General features: G+C 41.6%; 3 protein-coding genes across 3 annotated transcripts in view; all 3 read right to left on the bottom strand.

The window, feature by feature from the left end:
* LOC139468422 (uncharacterized) overlaps positions 1–12,440 on the bottom strand; it is a 31,041-nt gene extending 18,601 nt beyond the window's left edge. Inside the window, exons 1-5 of the mRNA XM_071250379.1 lie at positions 12,347–12,440; positions 6,450–6,595; positions 2,362–2,502; positions 1,661–1,774; positions 119–235 (exon numbers count right to left, since the gene is read on the bottom strand). Coding sequence (XP_071106480.1) covers positions 119–235; positions 1,661–1,774; positions 2,362–2,502; positions 6,450–6,570 — 493 coding nt within the window. The 5' untranslated portion in view covers positions 6,571–6,595; positions 12,347–12,440. The remainder of the gene's footprint in view (positions 1–118; positions 236–1,660; positions 1,775–2,361; positions 2,503–6,449; positions 6,596–12,346) is intronic.
* Positions 12,441–17,807: 5,367 nt separating this feature from the next.
* On the bottom strand, positions 17,808–18,668 carry LOC139467754 (uncharacterized). Its single transcript, XM_071249261.1, has 2 exons — positions 18,270–18,668; positions 17,808–18,050 (listed from the first exon to the last, which is right to left on the bottom strand). Exons 1-2 carry the CDS (start codon positions 18,666–18,668, stop codon positions 17,808–17,810), a joined length of 642 nt encoding a protein of 213 aa, XP_071105362.1.
* Positions 18,669–19,013: 345 nt separating this feature from the next.
* LOC139469518 (uncharacterized) lies at positions 19,014–27,017 on the bottom strand. Its single transcript, XM_071251709.1, has 6 exons — positions 26,984–27,017; positions 26,245–26,382; positions 24,779–24,928; positions 22,419–22,652; positions 21,822–21,988; positions 19,014–21,085 (listed from the first exon to the last, which is right to left on the bottom strand). Exons 1-6 carry the CDS (start codon positions 27,015–27,017, stop codon positions 19,301–19,303), a joined length of 2,508 nt encoding a protein of 835 aa, XP_071107810.1. The 3' UTR covers positions 19,014–19,300.
* Between the last annotated feature and the right edge of the window lie 349 nt (positions 27,018–27,366).

Genomic DNA, 27,366 nt, shown 5'->3' with positions numbered 1-27,366 from the left:
AACCTCCACGCATATGTATATAGAATGGAAGAAACAATATGTGTATTTTCATGGTCACTGCTGCTTGTGGTACTTATTGTAGTCAGAACTACATGGACAAGAATGAAAATGGACGTACCTGTCTTGATTTTCTTCATCACATAACAGCCATCATCTATCTGGCATTCAAAGGTGTCACAGTGTTCCACTGCCTTTTGTCCTACCTTGTAGCAGTTGCCGTCCTTCCACACACAGGCTGGGGGACACAACAGAACATTGCAATACATGTAGACGCTTTCATTGTTAAATTGCATTTGATACCTAACTGATGAAATTGCATCCTAATGTACCGATGTCAAAGTGACACCGAAATAGGTTTTGTTTGTTTTGCTTATTTTATTGTTTCTTCTTTAACGTGTAACTCAGCAATATTCCAGCTATATACGGCGGTCTGTAAATAATCCAGTCTTGACCAGACAATCCAGTGATTGACATCATGAGCATCGATCCAGGCAATTGGGATACGATGACATGCATCAACCAAGTCGGCGAGCCTGACCACCCAATCCCGTTAGTCGCCTCTTACGACAAGCATGGGTTGCGGAAGACATTCCAACCCAGATCTTCATGGGTCCCGAAATAGGTAGGGGACATATATGTCCAGTTTATTCACATCACGACAAACCATCAACTATTGGAAACAATTAAGGGGTATTTCCAAGAAGTTTATTTATACGAGTCAGTGGGTTTGATATAAAGCCGCTTTGAACAGTACTTCAGTTATATCGCGGCGTGTCAGCTTAATGTGGGGGAAAAGCCCGAAGTAATGTAGGTGTCTGACGTTTACCACTTTTGGTGAAACCCATGAACACGGATCTGGTGCTGACAAACCAAGAAACATGGGTCTCTGACGTGCCCAAGGGAAGCAACTCTAGAAAGCGAACTGCGGTGCCTTATTCGATTGGGCCGCCCGTGCCTCTATCCCCATACTAGTGAGATGACAGCATGATTAACCTGCGTTCGACGTTAGTTGTCATTGTTGCGTCTATTCAATTCAGATCAACTCAGATCAATTCAAAGCCTGTGACGCACATACAATGATACAAATGAATGAATTTCCAATAGAAGGTTAATGTGTTAAATGTGTTAAAGATTCTCAGCAGAACACGATTTTTATATATGAATGAGTGAGTGAGTGAGTGATTATGGCTTTACGCATCTTTATCACCCAAAACTGGTTCTCACAGGAAATATCCCTTGGGTGAGATCAAGCGATATCTACACTGATTAACATTATGCCACCGGATAGTAATGTAGACATAGTGTCAAGCACATCATCAGTTTCCTCTTTCTTCGTGTTTAGGGCTTGAGTGAGTGAGTTGGGTTTAACGCCGCTTTTTAACATTATTTCAGTTATATCACGGCGTGTCAGCTTAATGTGGGAGGAAAGCCCGAAGTGATGCAGGTCTTAGAGGTTTACCACTTCGGTGAAACCCACGAGCACGGGTATGGTGCTGACAAACCTAGAAACATAATTGGGGTGAACCGGGATTCGAACCCACAATCATAGGTTTCTGGCGTGCCCAAGGGACGCAACTCTGCACAGCGAATCGCGGCGCCTTAGACGACTGGGCCACCCGTGCCCCCTTTTAAGGGCTTGAACAGGGTGACGCTCTTTTACCTGCTTCTTCTAGCTCATATGTAGAGAAGTCGTTTTCCACGTTACATCGGTACCGGAAACACCCCTCGGTCCACGTGCTGTTCCTTTCCCGACACTCACCCTTGAAGGAACAACCTGGAAGTACAAATCAGATGTAAAATACAAGAATCTTATAAGTATGAGTGAGTGACTTGGGTTTTACACCGCTTAATTATCACATCAGCAAGAGGCTACACACATTATATCCATATCGGGAATCCAACACGGGCCTTCAGAGTGACGAGCGAACGTTTTAACCACTACGCTTCCCCATCGCCCTTCAAAGTATGAAGAAATCGAGGAAAGAAATGTATTCTTAAAATATGTATTGAACAAAATTAATGAAATACATTCATGGAATACTTCAAATGTAGCTTACAACCATTTCAAATTTAATGTGGATTTGTTTGCTTTGGAGTATTTCAGACATACTTAAGTGAGTGAGTATGGTTTTACGCCGCTTTTAGCAATATTCCAGCAATATCACGACGGGGGACGCCAGCAATGTCTTCACACATTGTGCCCATGTTGGGAATCGAACCCAGGTCTCCAGCGTTGCGGGCGAACGCTTTAACCACTAGGCTACCCACCGCCTCAAGACATACGTTAAGAAACGAGATCCGCATGTTGGCTTTCATATTTGTGACAGCCATATTTGAAAACCGTTAGCTGAGTTCACTCACCAGCCTTTATAGGGAGGAAGACGCCATTGTCAACACACTGGTACTTGGTGCAGGGGTCACTCTGTGACTCCCACACGTCGCCTTTGTCGTAGTAGACGCCGTAGTAAAAGCAGGAGCAGATCCACGGCACACACCTGTCATCTGTGGGATAACCATAGCAACCGATGAGTGGTCAGTGTAGCATGTAAAAATTGAGAACGAGCTATTGAGTGAGTGGTTTGAATATTAACATATCCTTATTAGTGTGAACAAAACCAGCATCTTCCCGAGGCAAGGGAGTGAACGGACGGTAAAAGTCCAGTTAAAACTGTGGCATGGTATCTCAGTGGGCTAGCACAAGAAATCGACATAAGTCCGGACAAGTGCAAGCAGCCACACCGCACACACACACGCACGCACGCACGCACGCACGCACGCACGCACGCACGCACGCACCGCGCACGTGCAATAACCTTGGACCGCGACGTTTAACCCGATTTGACCTCACCTCAAAAGCATGTGTGTGTTTGTTGGGGGATTGTGGCCCCATTGCCTTCTTGGATACCCACGTCCGCTAGAATTCCTCGGTGAGAGTGAACTATTCCTTGCTCCTCAAACTAAAATGTTTCACAGTTGTGCTTATGTTTCCCAGTAGTGCGACCACCCCTTAATGGTAAAAAATACGTTCGCGGGTTAAAGAAACGAATAAAGAAACTACGAATAAAACGATAATTTCTAGAACGAAATCTCAAGAAAATCTAAAAGAATAAACTGCTAGTCCCTTTGGTAAGCTTATATTAGTAATGTGTACGTGACTTGTGTGTGTGACTATGTAGGTGTAGGAACTATATGGCAATGCGTCACGTGGTGCGTACCGTCACAGGACATTATTTGTAAATCATATCAACTGTTTGTTTGTTGTTTAACGCCGCACTCAGATATATTCCAACTATGTGACGGTGGTCTGTAAATACTCGAGTCTGGACCAGACAACCCAGTGATTGACATCATGAGCACCTATCTACCTGATTGGGATCGAAGACAAGCATTAAACAAGTCAGCGAGCCTGACCACCCGATCCCTCTAGTCTCCTCTTACGACAAGCATAGTCGCCTTCTTACGGCAAGCATGGGTTGCTAAAGACCTATTATACCCCGGATCTTCACGGGTACATACGAACTGAACAAAATCTACATTACACATACTATGCATAACTGTCCTCAGACAACACGTTGAGTTATATAAATCCCTCGTCAACGAGAAAGAAAACGTTCAATGAAATCATTTCGTCAACGCTGCACTCGTTCTTATCATTTCGGACACTTATTAAACCACAAACACATGCCTATTTCCATTTCAATACAACATTTGACAGCACGTCATTCAACAGCAAACAGAAATACATTAAATCAAGACACTTTGATCTGCAGTTTGTATTTATTAAACCTGAGACCCTTTATCCCCTGAGAATATGCAAACACGGCCTTGTGTATACTGTATAGTATATTAGCATGTTCTTTCTCCAGCTAACCGGTCGAATATGTATTTATTTGTATCCAGTAAACGTGCTGTATTTATATTCAATATTTACGCCATTAAGGTCGGTTAGGTACTTAATCAGCTTACATATCAACATGTTGGCGCCAGATGGCGCGTGCACAAGGTCATTGTATGACAGACACCGGTTAAACAAAATTAAGTCAAGTTTTGCCTCTACAAACTCAGAGGTCTCTAAAAATAAAAATCTTTGTCGGGCAGATATCTACAGATATGAGTTCAGCGGAAGCGATAATTAAGTAATAGTCATTGATGAAAACTATCATTTAAGGTAATGAAGAGAAGAGGTGTTACCATTGCTTCATGGGGATGATATCCTCACTTTACAAAAATCATTATTCTGTATATTAAAGACACTATGAGTGTTAACAGATTCAGTAAGGTACTGTCAATGGGGCTATCACAGGACATATATTATCCTGCTAAAGACATGACCATCACCGCTCTATAAGTGTAATTTGAGTGAAAGAACGGCTTACGCCGCTTTTAGCAGGACACCAGACGTGGACTTCACACATTGTACCCATGTGAGGAATCGAACCCGGAATTTATGACCAGCGAATGTTTTCACCATTAGGGTATCCCACCGTCCCCGCACTGCACAGATATTCGTCGGGAAATCTACTGTTTCAAATTGAGGAGGTTTTCAACGTATATTTGAAACCTGAGAATTTCATTTGTAACCGAACTCGTCATGGTGCGGTAGTTAAAATTGCAAAAGGTACAATTTTCTGTAAAATACGTTAGTTTATGCTCCGACAGGATTGTTGTCAGACTGAAACAATCATTCAGGAAGCTAACACGCTCAGGCGAAAACAATTCGGAGATGCTATTTAACATTAAAAAAACTACTGTGTTTTGAAATTTTTGGTAGTCTAACTGTAGATTGGATAACTGATTTTCATTTTATTTTGGCCAATCAGAAACATGCATTCTTCAGTGCCATACCAGGTGTATGTACTCAATGCGCAAACTAAACTTTGTACTGATATCTGATGCTTCGATACTAACACGAAGGGCATGGGTTGGCTAGCTGTCTATGGCGCCACAATGTCCTGTGCGGAGTTGTGGCCCTTAGGCGTACCGGAAACCGTTAATCGTGGGTTCGAATCCCAGATTCGCCCTGATGATTCTAGGTGTTTCAACATCGTATCCTTGCTCGTTGTAAACATCTAAGAGCTGCATCAATTAAGTCTTTCCTCGATCAAGCTGACACGCCGTGATATAGCTGATTTTTATTTTCAAATCGGCCTTAATCCAAACACACTCACTCATTACTAGCATGGTGACAAATCATATTTCTTAAGCACTCTTCAGAAAACTGTGTCAATTTTTAAACAGATAATATAACCAAAAAAAGAAAACGAATTCTAAATTTATTATATTTTAGAATAAGTCTGTGTGTAATGCAAGCGGCACTACAATAATAATGTGGAGCGATGTGTCGGTAACGTCCCTCACTAACAATGACCTCAAATACATTTCGGAGCTGTCGGGTAGCCCAGCAGTAAACGTCTATACTGCATGACGGTGCCACGTCACACCGGGTTTTAATCCTCAAGTTCATGTGCACAATGTGTGAAGTTAAAAAAAAAGTGTCCTTAGTCGTGACATTGCAGGAATAACAGTGGTATGGCTCACAGATAATTGTGACACCTTGACACCTGTAACTGGAATTATGACGGTGTTATTACTAGTAGAGATCACAGGGTTTTGTGACGTGAGTAATTCTTTAAAAAACATTTGACTGATGCTGACTCAAGGTCAAGGTTCTTGTCATGTCCACAACTTCAGAGCATTATTTATTCCCTGTATTGGCAGAGGACCAATCTATTTATTAATTCAAAATACAAACGCAAACAGTCAATACGGCCCAAAGGCCATTCCCAACATGCATTCCAAGCTGTTGATATATATATTTCTGCTATCGGTTTCCGTTATATAATGCAGTCCAGTATTTCATAAATATAAATAGTTTATTTCTCGTAAAATTGCTTAAGTTGTATATTGTTTGGTATTAACATAATATTTTTTATGCCTTACTGATGCTTTATTTTAAGATTGTAGTTTTGTATGTGTTGTTCTTTTTGTCTGTAGTGTATATCTTCATTCATATTTCTTCTCTCAATCATCATCCACAGGACCCCCGTGAAGATCCGTGTCAGAATTGGTCTTCCGCAACACGTGATTGTCGTAAGAGGCTACTAAAGGGACAGGGTGATCAGACGCGTGGACGTTGTTGATGCATGCCATCGTTTCCCAGCTGCGTAGACGATGCTCATGATGTCAATCACTGGATTGTCAGGACCAGACTCGATTATTTACAGACCGCCGTCATATAGCTGGAATATTGCTGAGAGCGGCGTTAAATAACAAACAAACTGTCCATAAGACTAATAATCATTAATCCTTTCGCCTTTAACTCTCTACCTGTTTCCTGTCAGTTAATGCCATTACTCACTGTTAGGCAAGGGCATTAGTGCTTGTATTTCAAGAAGGATGTCATCACAATAAAATATATACACTATACGACAAACATAAGTGAACCTTACCAGTATTTGGGTTTCCGCCATGCGCAGTGACCGTAGTCACATGCGCTGTCACCATGAGGCCCACCAACAGGGGGAGCCACCCCGTCAGACCCCCTCCCCTCGGGGTACGGCTGTCAGCCATAACGGTTCGTCTGACTACTCTCGTTCTGAAACATAAAGGGAAGGATTCAACACATTTCTCTGATCGGTCCCCGTACATGGATCTACGGGGACGTAGGTGGTACCTTCCTGCATTCCCTTACAGAATGGATAGTAGTACATTTTTGTATCCTAATATCAGTCAGCGTGTTCAACTCTGTACCAATATGGAGGCGGTGGGTACGCCTAGCGGTTAAAGTGTTTTTAGTCTCCAACGTGATATTGGAAGAATATTGCTAAAAGTTGTGTAAAAGAATACCAACTCACTATATCAATATAATAAAGCACTAACTGATTTCCTCATATTAAAACACATTCCACAATAGTCAGAGATTCGCTGTACAAAGCAAAATCGTCATTTCGCCAATTTCACCAACATCGTACTCACTGGAATAATCCATTCAGAGGTTCAGGTTTACTGTCTTTTGTGTTTAGTAGCAATCATGGCATGGCACTTATTTTTAGCCTTTCGTAAAAGAAACATCAGTATAAAGCTTTGTATATTGTCTCATTTCTATTGACCATGTGAAAGAGATACGACTTTAACCCAGCGCCACTGTTACTATTGTTTGTTTGTTGTTTTACGCCGCACTCAGCACAATTCCAGTTGGTGGGTAAAAGTAATTAGTAATTAGTGTGGGTTTATAAAGCTTATAATTATGTCCTTCTACACTTTGAGTAAACGAAAACACAATTCGTATGTTTCCTACCCAAACCAGACCCTGAATTATCATGAAAACACTGGATATGCAACAGTGGAAGCATATGCTGGATCAAGTCTTTGAAAGGCATTTAGAAGTGATACACACAAGGATGAGAATTTATGGATATCAACTTCTTCGGAGTATATGCTTACTCCTTCATCCCCTGAAATAGGCATATACTCTGAAACGCTCTGTTCGTCATAATACAGAAGTTGACATCTATAAATTCTCTTCCGCATGTATAGGATGGTCAATTAATGTTTTAACAATGCTACACTATACGGACATTTGTTTCTATTATTTCTGTACTATGTTCGTCGTGTTGGTAAATAATACAATAATTTTAAATCATTTGATTTTCTTTGATTGTTTTACTTACTAAACCTTACTACTGTTCGTTATCCGCATTGTCAGATGACAACTGCAAATGTCCGAATTACTTTCATCGCCCTCGATTCCCCTTGCTGTCACTGAAAGAAGACTTGATGTACAACACCCTCTCTGACATCCCGCACACAGTCCGGACAGCTTTACCTGTATATTTACCTGTACAGTTTATCTGACTGCCTGTTACATGATTTATTTATATCATATAAATATATATATATAGTTAACAAATAACAATTTATATATTGTTTTCTATATTAACCAGTGCCTTGAATAAAGTCTTTAACATGTCGTTGTGTTAGTCGTTAAGGAGTAGCAAGGTGTGGACAGGCTGTAATTACTCAACCATTGTCTGTACCGCTTTATAGACAAACTTTATGAACATTTGTCTACATAGCGGCCCATAACTAAAGTGTAATCATGTGTGCAGGGAAACGTGACAGTCACTGCACAAAAACAAAATACTCTGCAGCTCGTATTCCCCATACGTTTTTATCACTGCAGGCATTTTGTCACTATAGGCATTTATCACTGTAGACCTTAGTCACTGTAGGCATTAGTCACTGTAGGCATTTATCACTGTAGACATTAGTCACTGTAGGCATTAGTCACTGTAGGCATTAGTCACTATAGGCATTTATCACTGTAGACCTTAGTCACTGTAGGCATTTATCACTGTAGACATTAGTCATTGTAGGCATTAGTCACTATAGGCATTTATCACTGTAGATCTTAGTCACTGTAGGCATTAGTCACTGTAGGCATTTATCATTGTAGACATTAGTCACTGTAGGTATTTATCACTGTAGGCATTAGTCACTGTAGGTATTTATCAGGCATTAGTCACTGTAGGCATTTATCACTGTAGGCATTTATCACTGTAGGCATTAGTCACTGTAGACATTAGTCACTGTAGGTATATATCACTGTAGACATTAGTCCCTGTAGGCATTAGCCACTGTAGGCATTTATCACTGTAGGCATAAGCCACTGTAGGCATTTAGTCACTGCAGGCATTTAGCACAGTAGGCATTAGTCACTGTAGGTATTTATCACTGTAGGCATTAGTCACTGTAGGTATTTAGCACTGTGGGCATTTAGCACTGTGAGCATTTAGCACTGAAGATATTAGTCACTGTAGGCATTAGCCACTTTTAGGCATTTAGCACTGTAAGCATTTAGCACTGTTGGCATTAGTCACTGTAGGCATTAGCCACTGTAGGCATTAGTCACTGCAGGCATTAGTCACTGCAGGCATAAGTCACTGTAGGCATTAGCCACTGTGGGCATTTAGCACTGTAAGCATTTAGCACTGTAGGCATTAGCCACTGTAGGAATTTAGCACAGCTTATCTTAAGTTTGGTTACATCTTCTCAACTATTACTCATCCCCATTTAACTTTTTCCAACCAAAACAAATAAAGCATGGCGCCTGGCGCTGTGCAATAACACCGATGTCTGATATCGGAAATAATATCCTATGTAAGCATGTACAGTCGTCACATGTCGAGAGGAACTGATGCATACCGCTCCATCAATCATTTCGAACTCACTGCACAAATCAATAATTGTCTACAATATATTGCTTAGAGATGCAGAGTTGTGCCCTTTGAAGTTATTTTTTACCAAATTTTATTTTCTATTCATCCATGGTTTTGTTATATTCTGCTCAACATGAAATTTATATTTTATGCTTTACTTCATGGTGAGATTGATCAGGTGTTTGAAGGGCGTATTAGAGTACATCTGCTCGTGGGTTTCATCAAAATGGTAAGCGTCCAGGATCAGCATACATTCTGGACTTAAAAAACTAAAACTGAAATATTGTTGAAAGTGGCGTTAAACTCAACTCACTCACTCACGCCGGAGGAAGGCCCACGGTGTAGCAGGTGCGGCTTCTACGGTCGAGGCTGGTACAAGCTGACCCTACCGCAAGTTATGTATTTATTAGTTAGTAGTTATTCTCAGAATGTATCCAGTAACTGACATATCATTTTCCTGAGGAGGGGCGGCCGGGTAGCCTGGTGACTAAACCGTTCGTTCGTCACGCCGAAGACTCGGGTTCGATTCCCGACAATGTGTGAAGCCCATTTCTGGTGTCCCCCGCTGTGATATTTCTGGAATATTGCTAAAAGCGGCGTAAAACCATACTCACTCACTCACTCACCCACTCACTCTTCCTGAGGCAAGCGTGTCCACTAGTCAAGATCAAAGCCACGTTTCTACTTGAAACTAGATTTTGATGGAAAAAGAGTAGTGGACGCTCTTGCCTCCGGAGGATGCTGACTTATAGAATACACCGGGGATACTTTACAGTTGTACACACACTAAATGTTCCATAATAACATTAGAATAACCATGTATACCTATTGTTATAAGTGCGTCAGTACGGTGGCCCAAAAGGGACATGGAGCCTGTTTTTTCCATATTTTGATATTTCACTTACTTTTATCGTAACCTTTTGCAAATTAACACGATGTGTCATACAAATATGTGTTAAATCATATGTAAAGAAAGATATTGAATCTCTGAAAAGAGAAACGAAAATGTCAAGAACAAAAACGAAAATGTCAAAAACTAAAATGAAAATACAGAAAACTATTTCCACCGCGGTAAAAACTACTTACACCGCGGTGGAAATATTATCACCGCGGTGGGAATATTATCACCGCGGTGGAAATAGTTTTCTATGGTTTCAATTTAGTTTTTTACCTTTAATTTCGTTTTGTTTTTTGACATTTCCATTTTAGTTTTTGACATTTTTGCTTCACATTTCAGCGACTCAATAGCTACTTGAAAGTACATTTTCCACGTTTCGGTTGTTTTTGTACATGATTTATAACATATTTGTATGAAAAATTGTGTTAATTTGCTGAAGGTTACGATGAAAGTAAGTGAAACATCAAAATATTGAAAAACAGACTCCGTGTCCCTTATGGGCCACCGTACGTCAGTATGTATAGTTCTTTCAAACACCCGTTGGAATAGAACCCTACAACACTACTGCTTATCATACCAGGCTGTATTGGACCAACAATCACACACTCAGTAGCTCAGCAGCTGTCTTGTCCTAACTTGATGATGTACTCCAGCAGATAAAGTTGCCAACAACGTATGAAACAACCTTTTTTGTTTTCATGTTGTATGTAATTAAACGGCGGTGATGTGGTCACATCGGTTTGTCATCTTTCCCTGAGTGAATCTGCATCACAACACGTCTACCATCTTCATATAAAGGAGACATGTCCAGAGATCGCGTGTGGGAGACATGTCCAGAGATCGCGTGTGGGAGCGTTTAAGTGTGAGAGGACTAAAGACGATTGGACAGATCTCGAAATGACTAAATGCTGTCTTATTTTCATGTTTTAAGTTATATGACAGCCTCCCGTATATGATCGAGCATGGACCAAGCAAACCAGTGGTTGACAGTATGAGCACACTGTCGGGGTTCGATGACACACAATCAGGCAGGGCATACGCTGCGACCACACAATCCTTATGCCAGTCTACTCTAATGACAGTCATGGAGTACTACGGGGCCTATTCCGCCTAGGAAGTGATGTAAACTACCGGGCAGAAGAAAGCATACACTTGAAAATTTGATTTTACCAACACATGACAAACGTTTTCAACCGCCGTCATATAGCGTTAAACAACAAACAAACAAACAAACAAACGTTTTCAAGACGTTACTTGGCTCGAAACAGTCACCGAAACACAGTAAACTTAAGGCCCAAAACTCAACGATGCTCCCCGTATCAAATACATCTTCACTGAAAAAAAATTTCTTGTTTGTTTTTTTTTAGCCACCATCAAAGATGATTGTATACTTTCCTTTCCCCGGCAGTTTAGATAAAATGACAATTTACAGTCCACAACAATATCAATGTTCCGCTGTCATATACGAAGTATTATGGTATATATCCAAAGACGAATTTTATCATACACGCATATTGATAACTGAACTTTTTCCAAATAATTATGATGACGATGTGGTTTTACAGATCGATCAATAATTTAACTGTGTACTCTACAAAGCACTTGTCAAGACGGTCAAGGCTATAGCGGTGCCGTTTACATACGTATTGGTGTCCAAATAATGGCACGTGTCTTCATCGCCAAAGCTGAATGAAAAAAGCATGTCACGATAACATGTCTAAGGCAGCTCTTTTATTTGAAATTTGAATTTGTTTTAATTCAATATTTGAAAAAATTTTTTGTTTAAAACCCAAAGAGTCCATTCCGCCCAGTTGAAGACCAGAGTCTTAGTTTACTTTAGTATATAAATACATTATTAGGGTTAATTTCCGCTTTGAGTATATTTTGATAATTTAATATTATGTCCCACCACAAAGATGTTTAATTAAATTCAGTAGCTTACTTAAATATTTCTTTAAAAAAATAATGATTCATCCTTCTTCGTACAAATTACACTTGAATGACGAGAGCTGTTTTACGAATATACAATATAATATATTTAACACAATCCTGTCACACCACCAGAAAACTGTACGTCGCTGACATTTTGACCGCCGCCATGTTAGTAGTACATATACATATCTACTTGTCACCTACTTGTGATATATACAACCAATGTGATAATCAATGACATTACCTTAATCTGTAACGGAAATATTCTCAAATATCACACAATATAAAGTCAACCTACCTGCTGAGGTGTATAGTTTAGCAGCTCAAAACATTCATTTTAGAGCCTGTTCTCCCGTACACCGAAACCTCAGAATTGAGCCAAAGCCTTTCCGACAAAGTTTGCCGTCTTTTATTTCGCTTCGATCGCTGGAGTATTGTTCGACTCCTGAAGTCGTCACTAGGGCTGGTGACAGCTTGTCTTGTTAATAGATGGCAATGAAGTTGAGATAAATATTAACTGCAGCCAAATCGATGATGTCAGGGCACACCTGAAAACCAGCTCGGCTGTTATTCGACGTGTTGTTCCATAATCGACGGCCCAGGTGGCAATGAATACATTGAACAATTATAGGCTTTAAGATATATGAGAAGTTTTTCTGAGATTTACTGAGGATATGTGTTAGTTTGTGTACGTGAATGTGGAATCTAAACATTTTAAAGTAAATAGGTACGCCAAACAATAATTAAGTAAGAAAGAATTTATGGATGAACAACTTCTTTATTACAATTTGGAGCGACTTTTCGGTGTAGATTCTAACCGTTATCAATCAAGTGATGACAATAATTAGATAAATGATTAAATAACGAATGTAAGGGATAGTGGTTGAATTTGTAATGAAAGCGGACAAAATAACTTAGGGGCAAAAGAAAGTATACCGAGTTTGATGTTTATTTAATTGAAAATTGAAAGAACTGTTGATTATATCTATTTTACCATACAAGTAATCCGATTATATCTATTTTACCATACAAGTAATCTGTAGCTGGGTAATTTTGTGTAAAAATGAATTGCTGCAAAGAAGACTGGGGTGTGAATTTGCAACCATAATACCCCAACCATGTATGAAATGCAAACTGTTGCCAAAATCTTTCAAAGATAAGTGAATGAGTGAGTGAGTGAGTATGGTTTTACACCGCTTTTAGCAATATTCCAGCAATATCACGGAGGTGGACACCAGAAATGGGCTTCACACATTGTACCCATGTCGGGAATCGAACCCGGGTCTTAGGCGTGACGAGCGAACGCTTTAACCACTAGGCTCCCCGACCGCTCCAAATTTCGATTAAAGCAAATGCAAGTGATATGAGTGGTGGAATCTGATTGGTCTGAGGGACATAGAAGGGACATAACTCGTAATAGACACTTGTGGCGCTACGATCGAGCCTAAAGAATTCCAGCCTATTTAGGCACGGGTGAAAACGGGACTTTCACAGACAGTTAACTCCCTTGCCTCGGGAAGATATCTTCGTGCGATCTCGAGGACGTCTCGTGGAAATATTTATTCGATGGGGATGTATTTGATACGGGTGTTGTGTTTTTTCCTTAAGTTTGCAATGTTTCGGCAACTGTTTTCAGCCTAGTAATGTTTTGATTGTTCTTAATTGTTTGATCAAATCCAATTTTCAAGTATATACTTTTTTAGCCTAGCAGTGTATTTGACCCCAGTTGCATTGAGTGGAATGATAGGACCTAGTACCTCATGCTTGTCGTTAGAACACTTTTATGTGGATCACGTGGTCACAGTGTGTGACCTGGCTGGTTGTCATTTTAAACCACGGTTTGATCTGCCGGGCCCAGATTTGATCTCTCCAGGCCGCCGCGATGCAGTGGCGTTGTATGGACCGTATAACCACTTTCACCGTATAATCACTCAGACTGCAGAAACGTAATCGAAATGTTAAACATCTATGTCTCCAGCCATCACGAGCTTTAAAAAAAGAGGAGTTGCCAACGTGGATCATAATGAGATATAGTTCGAGTGGCGAAAACCAAACTCACTAACTCTGCAAGATAGCCAAAATTCATATTACGGCTATAAGTTGATTGTGAGCTCACCTTGGTAAGTATAGGAGAGCAGAGCTCCATTGCTGACCTTGACATACTGGTATATGAGGGATGTCATGTGTATTGCCACACTAGTAAAATGTACCAAACATAGGGACGGGCATCAAGGCCAGTGTATTATACCATGTGTATAGTCAGGAGGACTTCGAGGTATATGGATTATACCATGTGTATAGACAGAAGGACATTAAGGTCTATGAATTATACCATGTGTATAGTCAGGAGGACATTAAGGTCTATGTATTATACCATGTGTATAGTCAGGAGGACAGCACTACTGTCTATGGATAATACCATGTGTATAGTCAAGAGGACATTAATGTCTATGGATTATACCATGCGTATAGTCAGAAGGACATTAAGCTCTATGGATTATACCATGTGTATAGTCTGGAGGACATTAAGGTCTATGAATTATACCATGTGTATAGTCAAGAGGACATTAAGGTCTATGAATTATACCATGTGTATAGTCAGGAGGACAGCACTACTGTCTATGGATAATACCATGTGTATAGTCAAGAGGACATAAATGTCTATGGATTATACCATGCGTATAGTCAGGAGGACATTAAGGTGTATGGATTATACCATGTGTATAGCCAGGAGGACATTAATATCTATGGATTATACCATGTGTATAGTCAGGAGGACATTAAAGTCTATGAATTATACCATGTGTATAGTCAGGAGGACATTAAGGTCTATGGATTATACCATGTGTATAGTCAGGAGGACAGCACTACTGTCTATGGACAATACCATGTGTATAGTCAAGAGGACATTAATGTCTATGGATTATACCATGCGTATAGTCAGGAGGACATTAAGGTCTATGAATTATACCATGTGTATAGTCAGGAGGACATTAAGCTCTATGGATTATACCATGTGTATAGTCAGGAGGACATTAAGGTCTATGAATTATACCATGTGTATAGTCAGGAGGACATTAAGCTCTATGTATTATACCATGTGTATAGTCAAGAGGACATTAAGGTCTATGGATTATACCATGTGTATAGTCAGGAGGACAGCACTACTGTCTATGGATAATACCATGTGTATAGTCAAGAGGACATTAATGTCTATGGATTATACCATGCGTATAGTCAGGAGGACATTAAGGTGTATGGATTATACCATGTATATAGTCAGGAGGACATCAAGGTCTATGTATTATACCATGCGTATAGTCAGGAGGACATTAAGGTGTATGGATTATACCCTGTATATAGTCAGGAGGACATTAAGGTGTATGGATTATACCATGTACATAGTCAGGAGGATATTAAGGTCTATGGATTATACCATATGTATAGTCAGGAGGACATTAAGGTCTATGAATTATACCACGTGTATAGTCAAGAGGACATCAATGTCAAATAATGTTATCATGTGTAAAGCCAAGAGGACATCACTGCGGATTGGCCGAAACTCTGAATACACATTAGATAATATTCCAACAGAACGTCGCTTGTTTAACTAACAAAAGCCGCGAACGTTCCGTAGCAGGCTGTATCCAAGTGCTCAATGTTTGTTGTGAACGAATCACGAGAACTGGGTGTTGACAATTTGTGACCTATCTGATGGTGTGCCATCATGTCTCGGACCCGTGAAGATCCTGCTCAAAATGGGTCTTCAGCAACCCATGCTTGTCGTAAAAGGCGACTGTGCTTGTCTAAAGAGCTAGTTGGTTCGCTCCTATGCATGTTACCTGTGAAGATCCGGGTTATAATAGGTCTTCGGCAACTTGGTTGATGCATGTCATCGTATCCAAATTGCGTAGATTGATGCTCATGATGTCAGTCACAAGATAGTCTGGTCCAAACTTGATTATTTACAGACCGCCGTCATGTAGCTGGAATATTACTGAGTGCGGCGTTAAACAATAAAACAAACATCATTGCTTACGATATCACCCACAGATCTGTCTCCGACCCAGACGCGATTATCAAGAAACCGACGTGATAAGTTTTAACTGTAGTTTTACCCCGCCGTGCGGAATGAAACCCGTGGACTCGGCGTGACGAGCGAACACTTTAACCACGAGGCCCCTCACTATGATACCACCTATCAAAGCATTATACCGTCTCAAATATGTCCCAGCTTGCTATTGACATGAGTGTATATGTCTTCATATTTACAAGCAAATGTCACCAAAACCTGACACCGCGCCAGGCGCTAACTATCGACATGTTTGTTCATATCAGTTTCATGTGTTGCAGGGACAGCTGGGTGATGCTCTCATTACATATGATTAACACTCCACACAGTCACTTTTTTCTATTCTTAACTGATTGTAATAACCTACACCACGTATGTGCGATCTCAGCCGAACACTTGACACGTCTCTACTTCACATGAGAGTACGTGAAGCAATATTGTCTTTACTTCACGAGAGTGAGTGAGGCAATATTGTTTTTACTTCACGTGAGAGTGAGTGAGGCAATATAGTTTTTACTACACGACATGAGAGTGAGTGAGGCAATATTGCTTGTTCTTCACGACATGAGAGTGAGTCAATATTGTTTTTACTTCACGACATGAGAGTGAGTGAGTCTATATTGTTTTTATTTTCCGACATAAGAGTGAGTGAGTCAATATTGTTTTTACTTCACATGAGAGTGAGTGAGCCAATATTGTTTTTACTTCACATGAGAGTGAGTGAGCCAATATTGTTTTTACTTCACATGAGAGTGACTGAGTGAGGCAACATTGTTTAACGCTAAAATCCTCAATACGCCTGCTACATCACTACAGCCTGTCTAGGACATATTTTGGGATGAAAAAGGGAAGAGAAAGGATCTTCCTTTGACTGTTTCTAAAATACACTGTCAATGCACGGTAGCCCACCTAATTATGTGGTCAACGGTTTAAAATGATAAAGACAACAAAGACAGCCCTTAAATAAAGATTGCAGTCAGCATGGGCCTTTTCCGGCATATATACTGGGGACTGCATAAATACTGAAGAACCCACTAAAACCCTAATGATTTGAAGAAAATAGTAGGTCAGCCAAAAATGAAACAAGGTCGAAATATATAATATTGTTAAAAGGCGGAGAGAGAGAATATATGATGAGTCCCATTGATTCCTGTCATTCAACTTTCACAGTATAAATTATTTTAATGTGTCTTGGAAATTTTGGGTTTCTTTCTAGTTGCTACTGAAAAGTGTGAATCGCCAACAGCTGACATATGTGAAAGTCATACATACTATAAACAAATGTTCTTCATTGATTCTAGCTGTATTATGTGCACTTATAATGTAAGTCATGTAAAGGAGTGACATTCAATTTACCTCTGTCGGTACAAATGGGACGAACTCAATTTTAAGTTCATTAAGGATATATCATACATTCTGCATCCTATCCTTTCAGAACAAGGCAGTCATTTTTTAATGCGAGTCTGTGAGTGAGTGAGTGAGTGAGTGAGTGAGTGAGTGAGTGAGTGAACATTTAACATCGACGTTGTCTCAGCCATACAGCGACTATTATATACTATTCAAAAAAAGAAACGCATAACCCGTATTTGCTGAGAAAATATTGTATATTCAAACATGAATAACTTGGTAGGAAATTAAATGGACTTGTGTACATGAATTTTTACATTCGTTTAGGAGAGATCAATGTCTATACAATGATGTCCATAACTTGAGGTAAGGCGTCCCACAGGTGCTCTGTTGGGTTAAGATCCGGGGAGCCGGACGGCCAGAGGAGCACGTTGACATTGTTAGCAGCGAGAAAGGTCATTGTGACGCGTGCCGTGTGGGGCCGGGCGTTGTCCTGCTGGAAAATCTCACGTTGGACGTCAATGGCTGGCAGGAGGTGTGGCAGCAGGATGGTGTCTCTGTAGCGTACAGCCGTCAGGTTTACCTGGACGTGGACAAGATCGGTACGATCAGTTTAGGATATTGCCGCCCACATCATCACCCTCCCTCCACCAAATCTGTCCACTTGACGCACGCAGTTAGGGGCATAACGTTCATGAACACGTCTGTAGACCCGGTTCCTACCATCACGTCTCTGCAACATGAATCTGGACTCATCGCTAAACCAAATGCGTCGCCAGTTGCGAAGGTTCCAGGCAGTCACGTTGTTACACCAACGGAGACGATGAGCACGAAGGTGACGACGTAGCACGTTCCCGACGTAGGGTCTCCTGTCTCTCAGTCCATGTTCTCTCAGCCTGTTCCGTACAGTCTGGCCTGATATCCTCCTAAGTCCTGGCACCCTGGCTGCAGTGCTGTCACCCGTAGCAGTACGGTCACGCAAATGGAGGACCCGGATGTAGCGATCCTGGGCTGGTGTGGTGACTCTAGGTCTTCCTGTACGGGGACGGTCATTTGTTGTGCCTGTTTGGTTGTAGCGAGCTGCAAGCCGAGATATTGTGCTTTGGCTAACATTCAGACGTCGGGCAACAGAAGATTGGGACTCTCCAGCCTGCAGTCTTCCAATGGCGATGTTCCTTGTGGCAGCATCAAGACGTGGCATGTTCATTTGGCTTGGAAACACCTTCTGAACGAATGCCTATTTCCGAAAGCAAGCTTGCTTTTTATTGCCAAACACTGCATGCTTTTCCTGCCCAATTTCAACGTGCAAGATGCCACTTGTTGCGTTGTGGCGATGCATTTCTTATTCATTCTAAAAGAATCACATCAAAGTCAACATTTTCAAGCAAAATCGATTTGTTGCAAACGGAAGTATGTCAATTGATGCTCTTACCAATATTGATACATATTTTGACGATAATATGAATACAATAGGTATTATTTTCGTTTTTACATATCAGTAACACCTATGCGTTTCTTTTTTTGGATAGTATACAAGAAAAATAACTCTTAGGTTTGATCAGAAGTGGCAGCTTTTTATGGGACGGCTAACCCAGTACTATTACGTGCCTTGGCAGTGCCAGATTACAGTTCAAAACCCAGTTTTCCATCCACATGAAGAAGCCACGCCGGAAAAAAACCGGACATATTGCTTAAGGCGGTGTTAAATACTCACTCACGAACCCTTTGAGGCAATGGAGCCACGCGTCACATTCTCACAATAAATACGCCTAAAAACATATGAGTCTTTTCTCATCTACTCCCTCATCCCGACTACACATCTCGCAGTTGCTTCTAAACATCGGACGGATTCCACACAGCTGCAAAGTTCAAGACACCTTCTGACATATAAGAAGAACACGACTGCAATCTAAGATTCCTGGAGGCCGCTTCACGTAGCTCTTGTAGCAGACCATATTTGGAAGCACCATGCCTCTGGTAACGATCGGAGGCAGTGTTCTTAGTTGCCCAAACCGCACTGACATAGGGTTCTTCGTCCAAAGAATAAAACTTGACATAGTGTAGGTCCCGGCATTTCTTCATCTGTCTCTGCTGCTCTACGAGAAACTCCTCAGCTGTTATCTGGAGCCAAGAGACTGTGTCTTGACCTGTGTTTTGTAATATGGACGATACGTAGATATCACCATTTAGGACAGATGCTGACTGGCATGTCACTCTCATACCGTGTGCTTGTTTTTCAGATATCATTTTGAGGTACACCTTCGCAGGCACTATAGGCGATATGATTCGCCCTTGGTTATGGCCTGTACTTTCATGAAATAATATACTATGGAGGATTTTGTCATTTGTCGTATACGATTCTATAAGAACGGGTTGACGGTTTCTATGTTCCTCCTTTTCAAGAATTACAGAAAAACCATCATGTTCAACATCAAAATACACCGACCGACGGGTGATGGATTGTCGAAAAATTAAATTAAAATACACATTCGTGTCAATATTGCATGCATTAATCCACGTTAGCATAAAACCAGCTGACTCAGCATCTGCAATCAGTGCCTTGACGTCTGGAAGAGGAACAAGCAGCAGCACCTTCTCCTGCACATCCTGAGAAATGATCTCATGGATGTTCTTGTCCTTATCTGCTTCATAATAAAGCGGATATCCCTTGGCGGTACTGAGGGCGTATTTAACAAGTCCGTCTAAGTCCATATCTCTTGACCAAGCATTCATCAACATGACCCAGCTGAACCCTGATTTGTGATGCATCATTGTCCCACAAGAACCCTCCATAGCTCCAGTGTGTCCAAAAGAGGTGCCACAATCCTGGACATCTAGTCCAAGACCATACCACTGTTTACCATTGTCACAACCGGGTCCCGCCAACATTTCAGAGACTGTGAGAGGTTTAAGTACACACTCGTGTTGGCTATTATCTGCGGATGTTTTTTCTTTATAGTCTTTCTTTATATTTCCAGCAGTTTCATCACTCATCCAGGTGTTTCTGTGACACTCAAATTCACAAGGATTATTTCGGTGAGAATATTCGTCTTGTATTGGAACTCCGAATGATGTGAATGTGTTACATTCCAGACAGCAGTGTGACACCCCATCTTCATCCCGAGACGTACCCACTTCATCCCACGTGCAAATCTCTACTTCGACATAACCAATTAAAGGATGATGTGGTGTGGAAGGTTCCTGTGTGAAACAGCTTTCTTTGACATATTTGTGACAATATTTCATTCTCTTAACATCAGTCTCGTCAAGCATCCCACCAACATCTCTCTTTGCCCCAATCTGTTCACCGAGAGCCTTCTCTCCAGCCTTAGATGTGGGTTGAGGCCCAGTCTGAAACCTCTCCATACACCCTGGGTGGATCTGGTCGCTCTTTGGGCCTCGGTCTCGGGCCTCTTGGATGCTCTCTTCAGCAACCTCGTCTCCACAGCCACGCTGCAATGAATGCAGTACGGTCAACACATCGGCCACAGATGCCACCCAGCCCCCGTACGCTCCCGTATTCTCCATACTGAAGGAACCGTACTGAGGCAGAACATGACCCTCGTTGGCAAAGAGGGATTTCAGGACAGTTGGCTCTCGATTGTTGAAATATTCAACCTGAAACATAGGTGCAATTGTTACTGCTTTCACTAATACAACGCGTTAGGCTCTTTTGCATATCTCGAACAACATGCATCTACATTTTTTTATAAAATCAATACTAGTTTAATATATGAAATGATTTAATTCATACCGACGAAGGCTAAGCACTTCTACTCATCCAGATTCATACTGGAACTATTCATAGTTCGGAAGGTGAGTTTCCAAATTAACAGATTTTTACTTTATGATAAATACTAGTAATACAATATGGTTCATAAATTCATGGTTGAACGCTATGATTTATCATAAAATACGGAGGGAAGATTCTTTGTTTGTTTGTTTGTTGTTTAACGCCGCATTCGGCAATATTCCAGCTATATGACGGCGGTTTGTATAAATAGTCGAGTCTGGAACAGACAATCCCGTGAATTATATCATGAGCATCGATCCACGCAATTGAGATATGATGACATGCATCAACCAAGTCAGCGAACCTGACACCCGATCGTGTTAGTCGCCTCTTACGACAAGCATGGTCACCTTTTAGGGCAAGAATGGTCACCTTTTAGGGCAAGCATGGGTTGCTGAAGACCTATTCTACCCCAGATCTTCAAGGGGAGACAAGCATGGGTTGCTGAAGACCTATTCTATCTACCCCGGATCTTCAGCGGTCCCGGAGAGAAGATGGCAAATAGATACTTAAGGTCAAACTATATATTAAGGTTTCCAAGGAGTAATTAACAGTTAGTACCTCTTCTGTATCACAGAGGATCCGTTTCGTGAAGCCGACTCGTAGCCGAGGTAGACCCATTTTAAGAAAGATCTCCCTCATGAATGTTTCATATTTCATCTGTGTGATTTTCTCCAACACCAACCCAAGCACCAGGAAGCCGAAGTTGGAATATGCATGGCGCTTACCTAGTGGGACAATACACGGTGTTAGTCGCATGACGTTATAATGTATACATTTCACAGTTGACATGTATGCTCAGTTCATTGAGTGGGTGAGTGAGTTTGGTTTAACACAGCTTGAACATTATTCCAGTTATATCACAGCATATTGTGGGAGACAGCCCGAAGTGATGCAGGTCTCAGACGTTTACCATTTCTGTTAAACCCAGGAGTATGGGTATGGTGCTGACAAACCTAGAAACATAATCGGGGCGAACCATGATTCAAACCCATAATCATAGGTTTCTGGCGTGCGCAAGGGACACAACTCTGCACAGCGAATTACGAAACTTAATACAACGGGGCAACCCCGAAGCCCTTCTGGATTTGAAAAGCCATCACGCTAAGAAACATATTCTTATCGGGAAGAATACAGGTTTTTAAGCCATTGCTTCACCTGGTGCAAACTGCAACTTCCTCGTCATCATAAATTTCACCAGTTTGACATTAAACTGGTCACTGATAGGCGAGACAACCCCGTGTTTTGCGTCTATGGCGTCGAGATTAAAGAAGACTGGGTCTCCCGCTTGATCCCGGTCCCAGCCGGCCGAGTGACGCAGCAGGTGCCGCACTGTTATCTGTAAAACACGCTTATCTCCCTTGGCGCTTGGTTTAAATTCTGTCAGAATTCCTGCAAGAGAAAATGTCATGCTTACCCCACGTTGTTTAGGTATATAAGATATATCAAGGAAGAAAAAAAATAAAGATTAACTTTCAACGCTGACCTTGTCAACATTAATTTAATTAGATATGAATAACAACAACTTGTATACTTAGTGAAGTTGAAGAGGGCTGCCAACTCATTTTTGGTACGCGGGATTCGAGTGTCTATTTAGACGGTATTCGGGACTTAGCAGTGGGCACGCGGGGCGGACATAAGATCGTATTTGATACGCAGATTCAACACTTACAAAATAAATAATGGTGTACGTAAACATTTCCTTTATATATTATACACCCTCCTGAAGTTCCGACAAGTACGAGTCATGTTACACATATCATGGTCGAATTGTGTAGAGATGGTAAAATTCTTATTGTGCTTGACTGCAACAGGACAAATTGAATGATCGCGGCGAGATTGCACATGAGTCTGGGTTTTACGTTGCTTTTAGAAATATTCCAACCACTTCACCGCGGGAGACACCATGGCTCCACCCATGCTCACTAGTGGGTAAACACGGGCCTTCAGAATTACAATGACAAGCGAGCGTTTTAATCACTAGGCTAACCAACCACGCCTACTGTGGTGTCATTAGAGATGACTGATATGAAAATTAAGGATCTCCGAAATTACATGCCCAGGTCATCCTCTTACATCCGGTGTATGTAATCGCCATTCCATTGTGATGACTTCATGCGCTACTACAGCTCGCTATCAAATGACTAATGGCTGAAAATTACCAGCCAATGAAATCACTTTCTAACGTAGCTATGGTAACGAAAAGGTCCAGGGAACACATAATACCCGGAATAAACGAGGATGAGCCCCCAAATGTACTATTTTCTTCCTCTTGAACATATACATACATACGTTCACTGTTGAATGTATAACATTTCTGTTCGAGTTCAACTAAGTTCCGGTTTGTGAAATCCTGAGTGAATGAGTGAGTGAGTTGGGTTTAACGCCGCTTTGAACAGTATTCCAGTTATATCACGGAGAGTCAGCTTCATGTGGGAGGAAAGCCCGACGTGATGCAGGTCTCAGACGTTTACCACTTCGGTGAAACCCACTAGCACGGATGTAGTGCTGACAAACCTGGATATTATCGGGGCGAACCGGAAATACAACCCACAATCATAGATCTATGGCGTGCCCAAGGGACGCAACTCTGCATGGATACCCTACGCAGACAGAATATACTGTCTCCAAGCCGGCATGTCCTAATTGTATCCTCTTAAAGCCAAGCAACATCTTTTAACGTCTTTTTGGTATGTTTGGTTGTTTGTTGTTTATCGCCGCAACCAGCAATATTCCAGCTATATGACGGCGGACTGCAAATAATCGAGTCTGAACCAGACATTGACATCATCCACGCCATTGTGATACGATGACATGCATCAACCAAGTCAGCGAGCCTGACCACCCGATCCCGTTAGTCGCCTCTTACGACAAGCATAGTCGTTTTTTACGGCAAGCATGGGTTGCTGGAGAACTATTCTATCCCGGATTTTCAGGGGTTATCTTTGGTATGACGCGGCCGACGATCATACCATGCACCGGGCTGCCCTCGTGGTCTAGTGGTAGAGCGTCCGCTCGGATACCGGAAGGTCGGTGTTCGATCCAAATCGAAAAGACGTAAATGATGGTACTTGTTATTACCCTGCCTGGCGCACGGCATTAAGGGGCTAAAACAAAGACTAGTCGGCTCGGAGTCAGTATACTGTGTCTGGGTAGCCAATGGGGTATTCATTTTAAACTGGGGCATGGTAGATAGCACTTTAAAAACGTCATTACTCCGAACTCGTGCGTGCATGCCAGGGGCTATATCAGTGCAATTATTTTGGACGCGACGTTAAACCCCATTTCACCTCACCTCACCACCATGCACCGACCTTCCGCACTCCCGGTTGTCGCTCTATATCCACTCGGCCACGGAGGCGGTCGGTTCCTATTCTAAGGACCATACCTTACGGATAACCGTTTCTTCCTTTAAACTTCAAAAGGAGAGGATAAACATCTTGTAAAATTGTAGTTTTAATTGAATAGTTCATGGATGAAAGTGAACAAACGCAAAACACTAAGTACTGTAGCCTTACCCTTAGGGCCAAACACTTTATCCTCCAGGGTCAGCTGACCCTGTTCAACCAATCGCATCACGCCTATGGCCGTGAGCGGTTTGCTCATACTGGCGATACGAAACCGAGAGGATGACGTCACCGGCCTGTTGACTCCTGCCATCCCGTAGCCTGAAATACACAGTGGTAGAGGTGAGGTGAAATGGGGTTTAACGTCGCGTCCAAGATTATTGCACTTATATAGCGATGTGCATGCACGTGTGTGTGTGTGGCTGCTTGTACTAGTCCGGACTGATGCCGATTAAGTGCTAGCTCACTGAGATACCATGCCGCAGTTTAACATGGATACCCCACTCAGACACAGTATACTGACTCCGAGCCGACCAGTCCTTGTTTTAACCCCTTAATGCCGAGCGCCAGACAGGGTAACAACAAGTACCATCTTTTAACGTCTTTTGGTATGACGCGGTCGGGGATCGAACCCCGGACCTTCCGCTCTCCGGGCGGACGCTCTACCACTAGACCACGGAGGCGGTTCACAGTGGCAGACCTCTCATCTGATGTCGTACTCAAGTTACATTCATTTATAATATACTCAAAAATATCTGATAAAACACGAGTCTTTCATAAACTAATCAGGAGATACTGTAATGGTTATTATTTTCTTATTTAATGTCATAATACATGGCTACATTTGTATTTCATATGGACCGGATGCCTTGGACACAAAAAATACTTTGATTATGACTTAAAATAATTTCCTATGTATCATAAAGTTATTTATTACCAACGTGGTGATGAGACAGGTGGGAAATATTACATCTGTACGTCACAAATGTGTTTGTTTATTTGTTTGTTTGTTTGTTTAACGCCGCACTCAACAATATTCCAGCTGTGTGACTGGGGTCTGTAAATAATCAAGTCTGGACCAGACAATCCATTTATTGACATCATGCGCATCGATCTACGCCATTGGATCGCCATTAGTCGCCTTTCACGGCAAGCATGGGTTGCTGAAGACCTGTTCTACCCCGGATATTCACGGATATTCGTACAAGGTTGGTCTCGTTCTGTTGATTATGATTGGATAATCGTGACCCTGTTAAATCACTCACGAAAGGTAACGCCGGAGCGATTTCCTTTCATTCATAAAATCCCCCACTGCTCTAAAGCTTGGAGGGGGCACGGGTGGCCCAGTTGTCTAAGGCGCCGCGATTCGCTGTGCAGAGTTGCGTCCCTTGGGCACGCCATAGATCTATGATTGTGGGTTCGAATCCCTGTTCGCCCCGATTATGTTTCTAGGTTTGTCAGCACCATACCCGTGCTCGTGGGTTTCACCGAAGTGGTAAACATCTGAGGCCTGCATCACTTCGGGCTTTCCTCCCACATTAAGCTGACACGCCGCTATATAACTGGAATATTGTTAAAAGCGGCGTTAAACCCAACTCACTCACTCTAAAGCTTGGATGTGCATGCTCATGGCCTACCTTGTGTATATATGACGTTACCATGGTAACTGACTGTCAACGCGAGACCAGGAATTCCTTGATCCTTCATAAATTCAGAAATGACGTCATCGAATTCCTTGAAATTCCTACTTTTGGCCTCGTTTCCATCCTTTGACGCTACAACGACATTATCACAAAAATAAAGGTTGTCTGTCATGAAGGTGGTAATAAAGAATTAGCATGAGGACAATTATATTTGTAGCTTCAGTAAATAGGTGTGACATATATTAGTATACCAATGTAATGAATAGACTTTTGTCACCAGTCTACTTCTTCCTGGGTAGAGTATGCATTCATTAAGTATCTCCGTTGTATACAATACTCTAAAATAAGACTGCCTTGAAAATAGCTAAGCTTAAATGGGATCTCTATACGTGCACGTTACCGCCTAACATTCTAAGCAAGTCTTGCAAAACTAGAGTTACGTCCCTTTATTAGTACGTCCTGTTGTGTGCACCTTATCAAGATATATTATCAATGTCAAAACTGTCTTCGAATAAGCCCAGCATGAACACTGAGAACAGTGCCGACTAACAATACCTGCTTAAAACACAGGATATTGGAGGTTTTAAATCATGTTGTGCGGAAACAGGTGACATACATGTGAAAACACAACACAAAGATTTCGTTCATCTGATGACAAGTCTATTGAAACTCTCTCATCGTAAATGTTGTTGGATTTTACGTAGCTTCCCCAGTGACACATAAATGAGCTTACCAAACAATACACAGTAGCTATGATCGACAGACATGTTGCCCGACAAGAGACGGTCGCATCGTTGTTTACAATGGCGGAGCTACGTCCGATATGTGGGTCAGCTTATCTCCATGTTATGTGCGCTTCTTTAGGATAACAGTATTTTCTTCGTAGACCTTCAATGTCAACAAGACTTAGGTTAGTACCTGTTTGATAAAGGAGATTGCCTCTCTCTCTCTCTCTCTCTCTCTCTCTCTCTCTCTCTCTCTCTCTCTCTCTCTCTCTCTCTCTCCAAAAAAGATCAAACATTTGCTATTTAATTAGCATTGACATCTTAATTCAAACATAGTTACGTTTCTTCAGTACATTCAAATGGCTAATAACTGATTAACTGATTATACGAG

Source organism: Haliotis cracherodii, unplaced genomic scaffold, assembly GCF_022045235.1.
Source record: "Haliotis cracherodii isolate W230 unplaced genomic scaffold, xgHalCrac1.p SCAF_2, whole genome shotgun sequence".
NCBI classification, from domain to species: Eukaryota; Metazoa; Mollusca; class Gastropoda; order Lepetellida; family Haliotidae; genus Haliotis; species Haliotis cracherodii.
The sequence above is the reverse complement of the archived record's forward strand: the minus strand, read 5'-3'. Positions and strand labels throughout refer to the sequence as shown.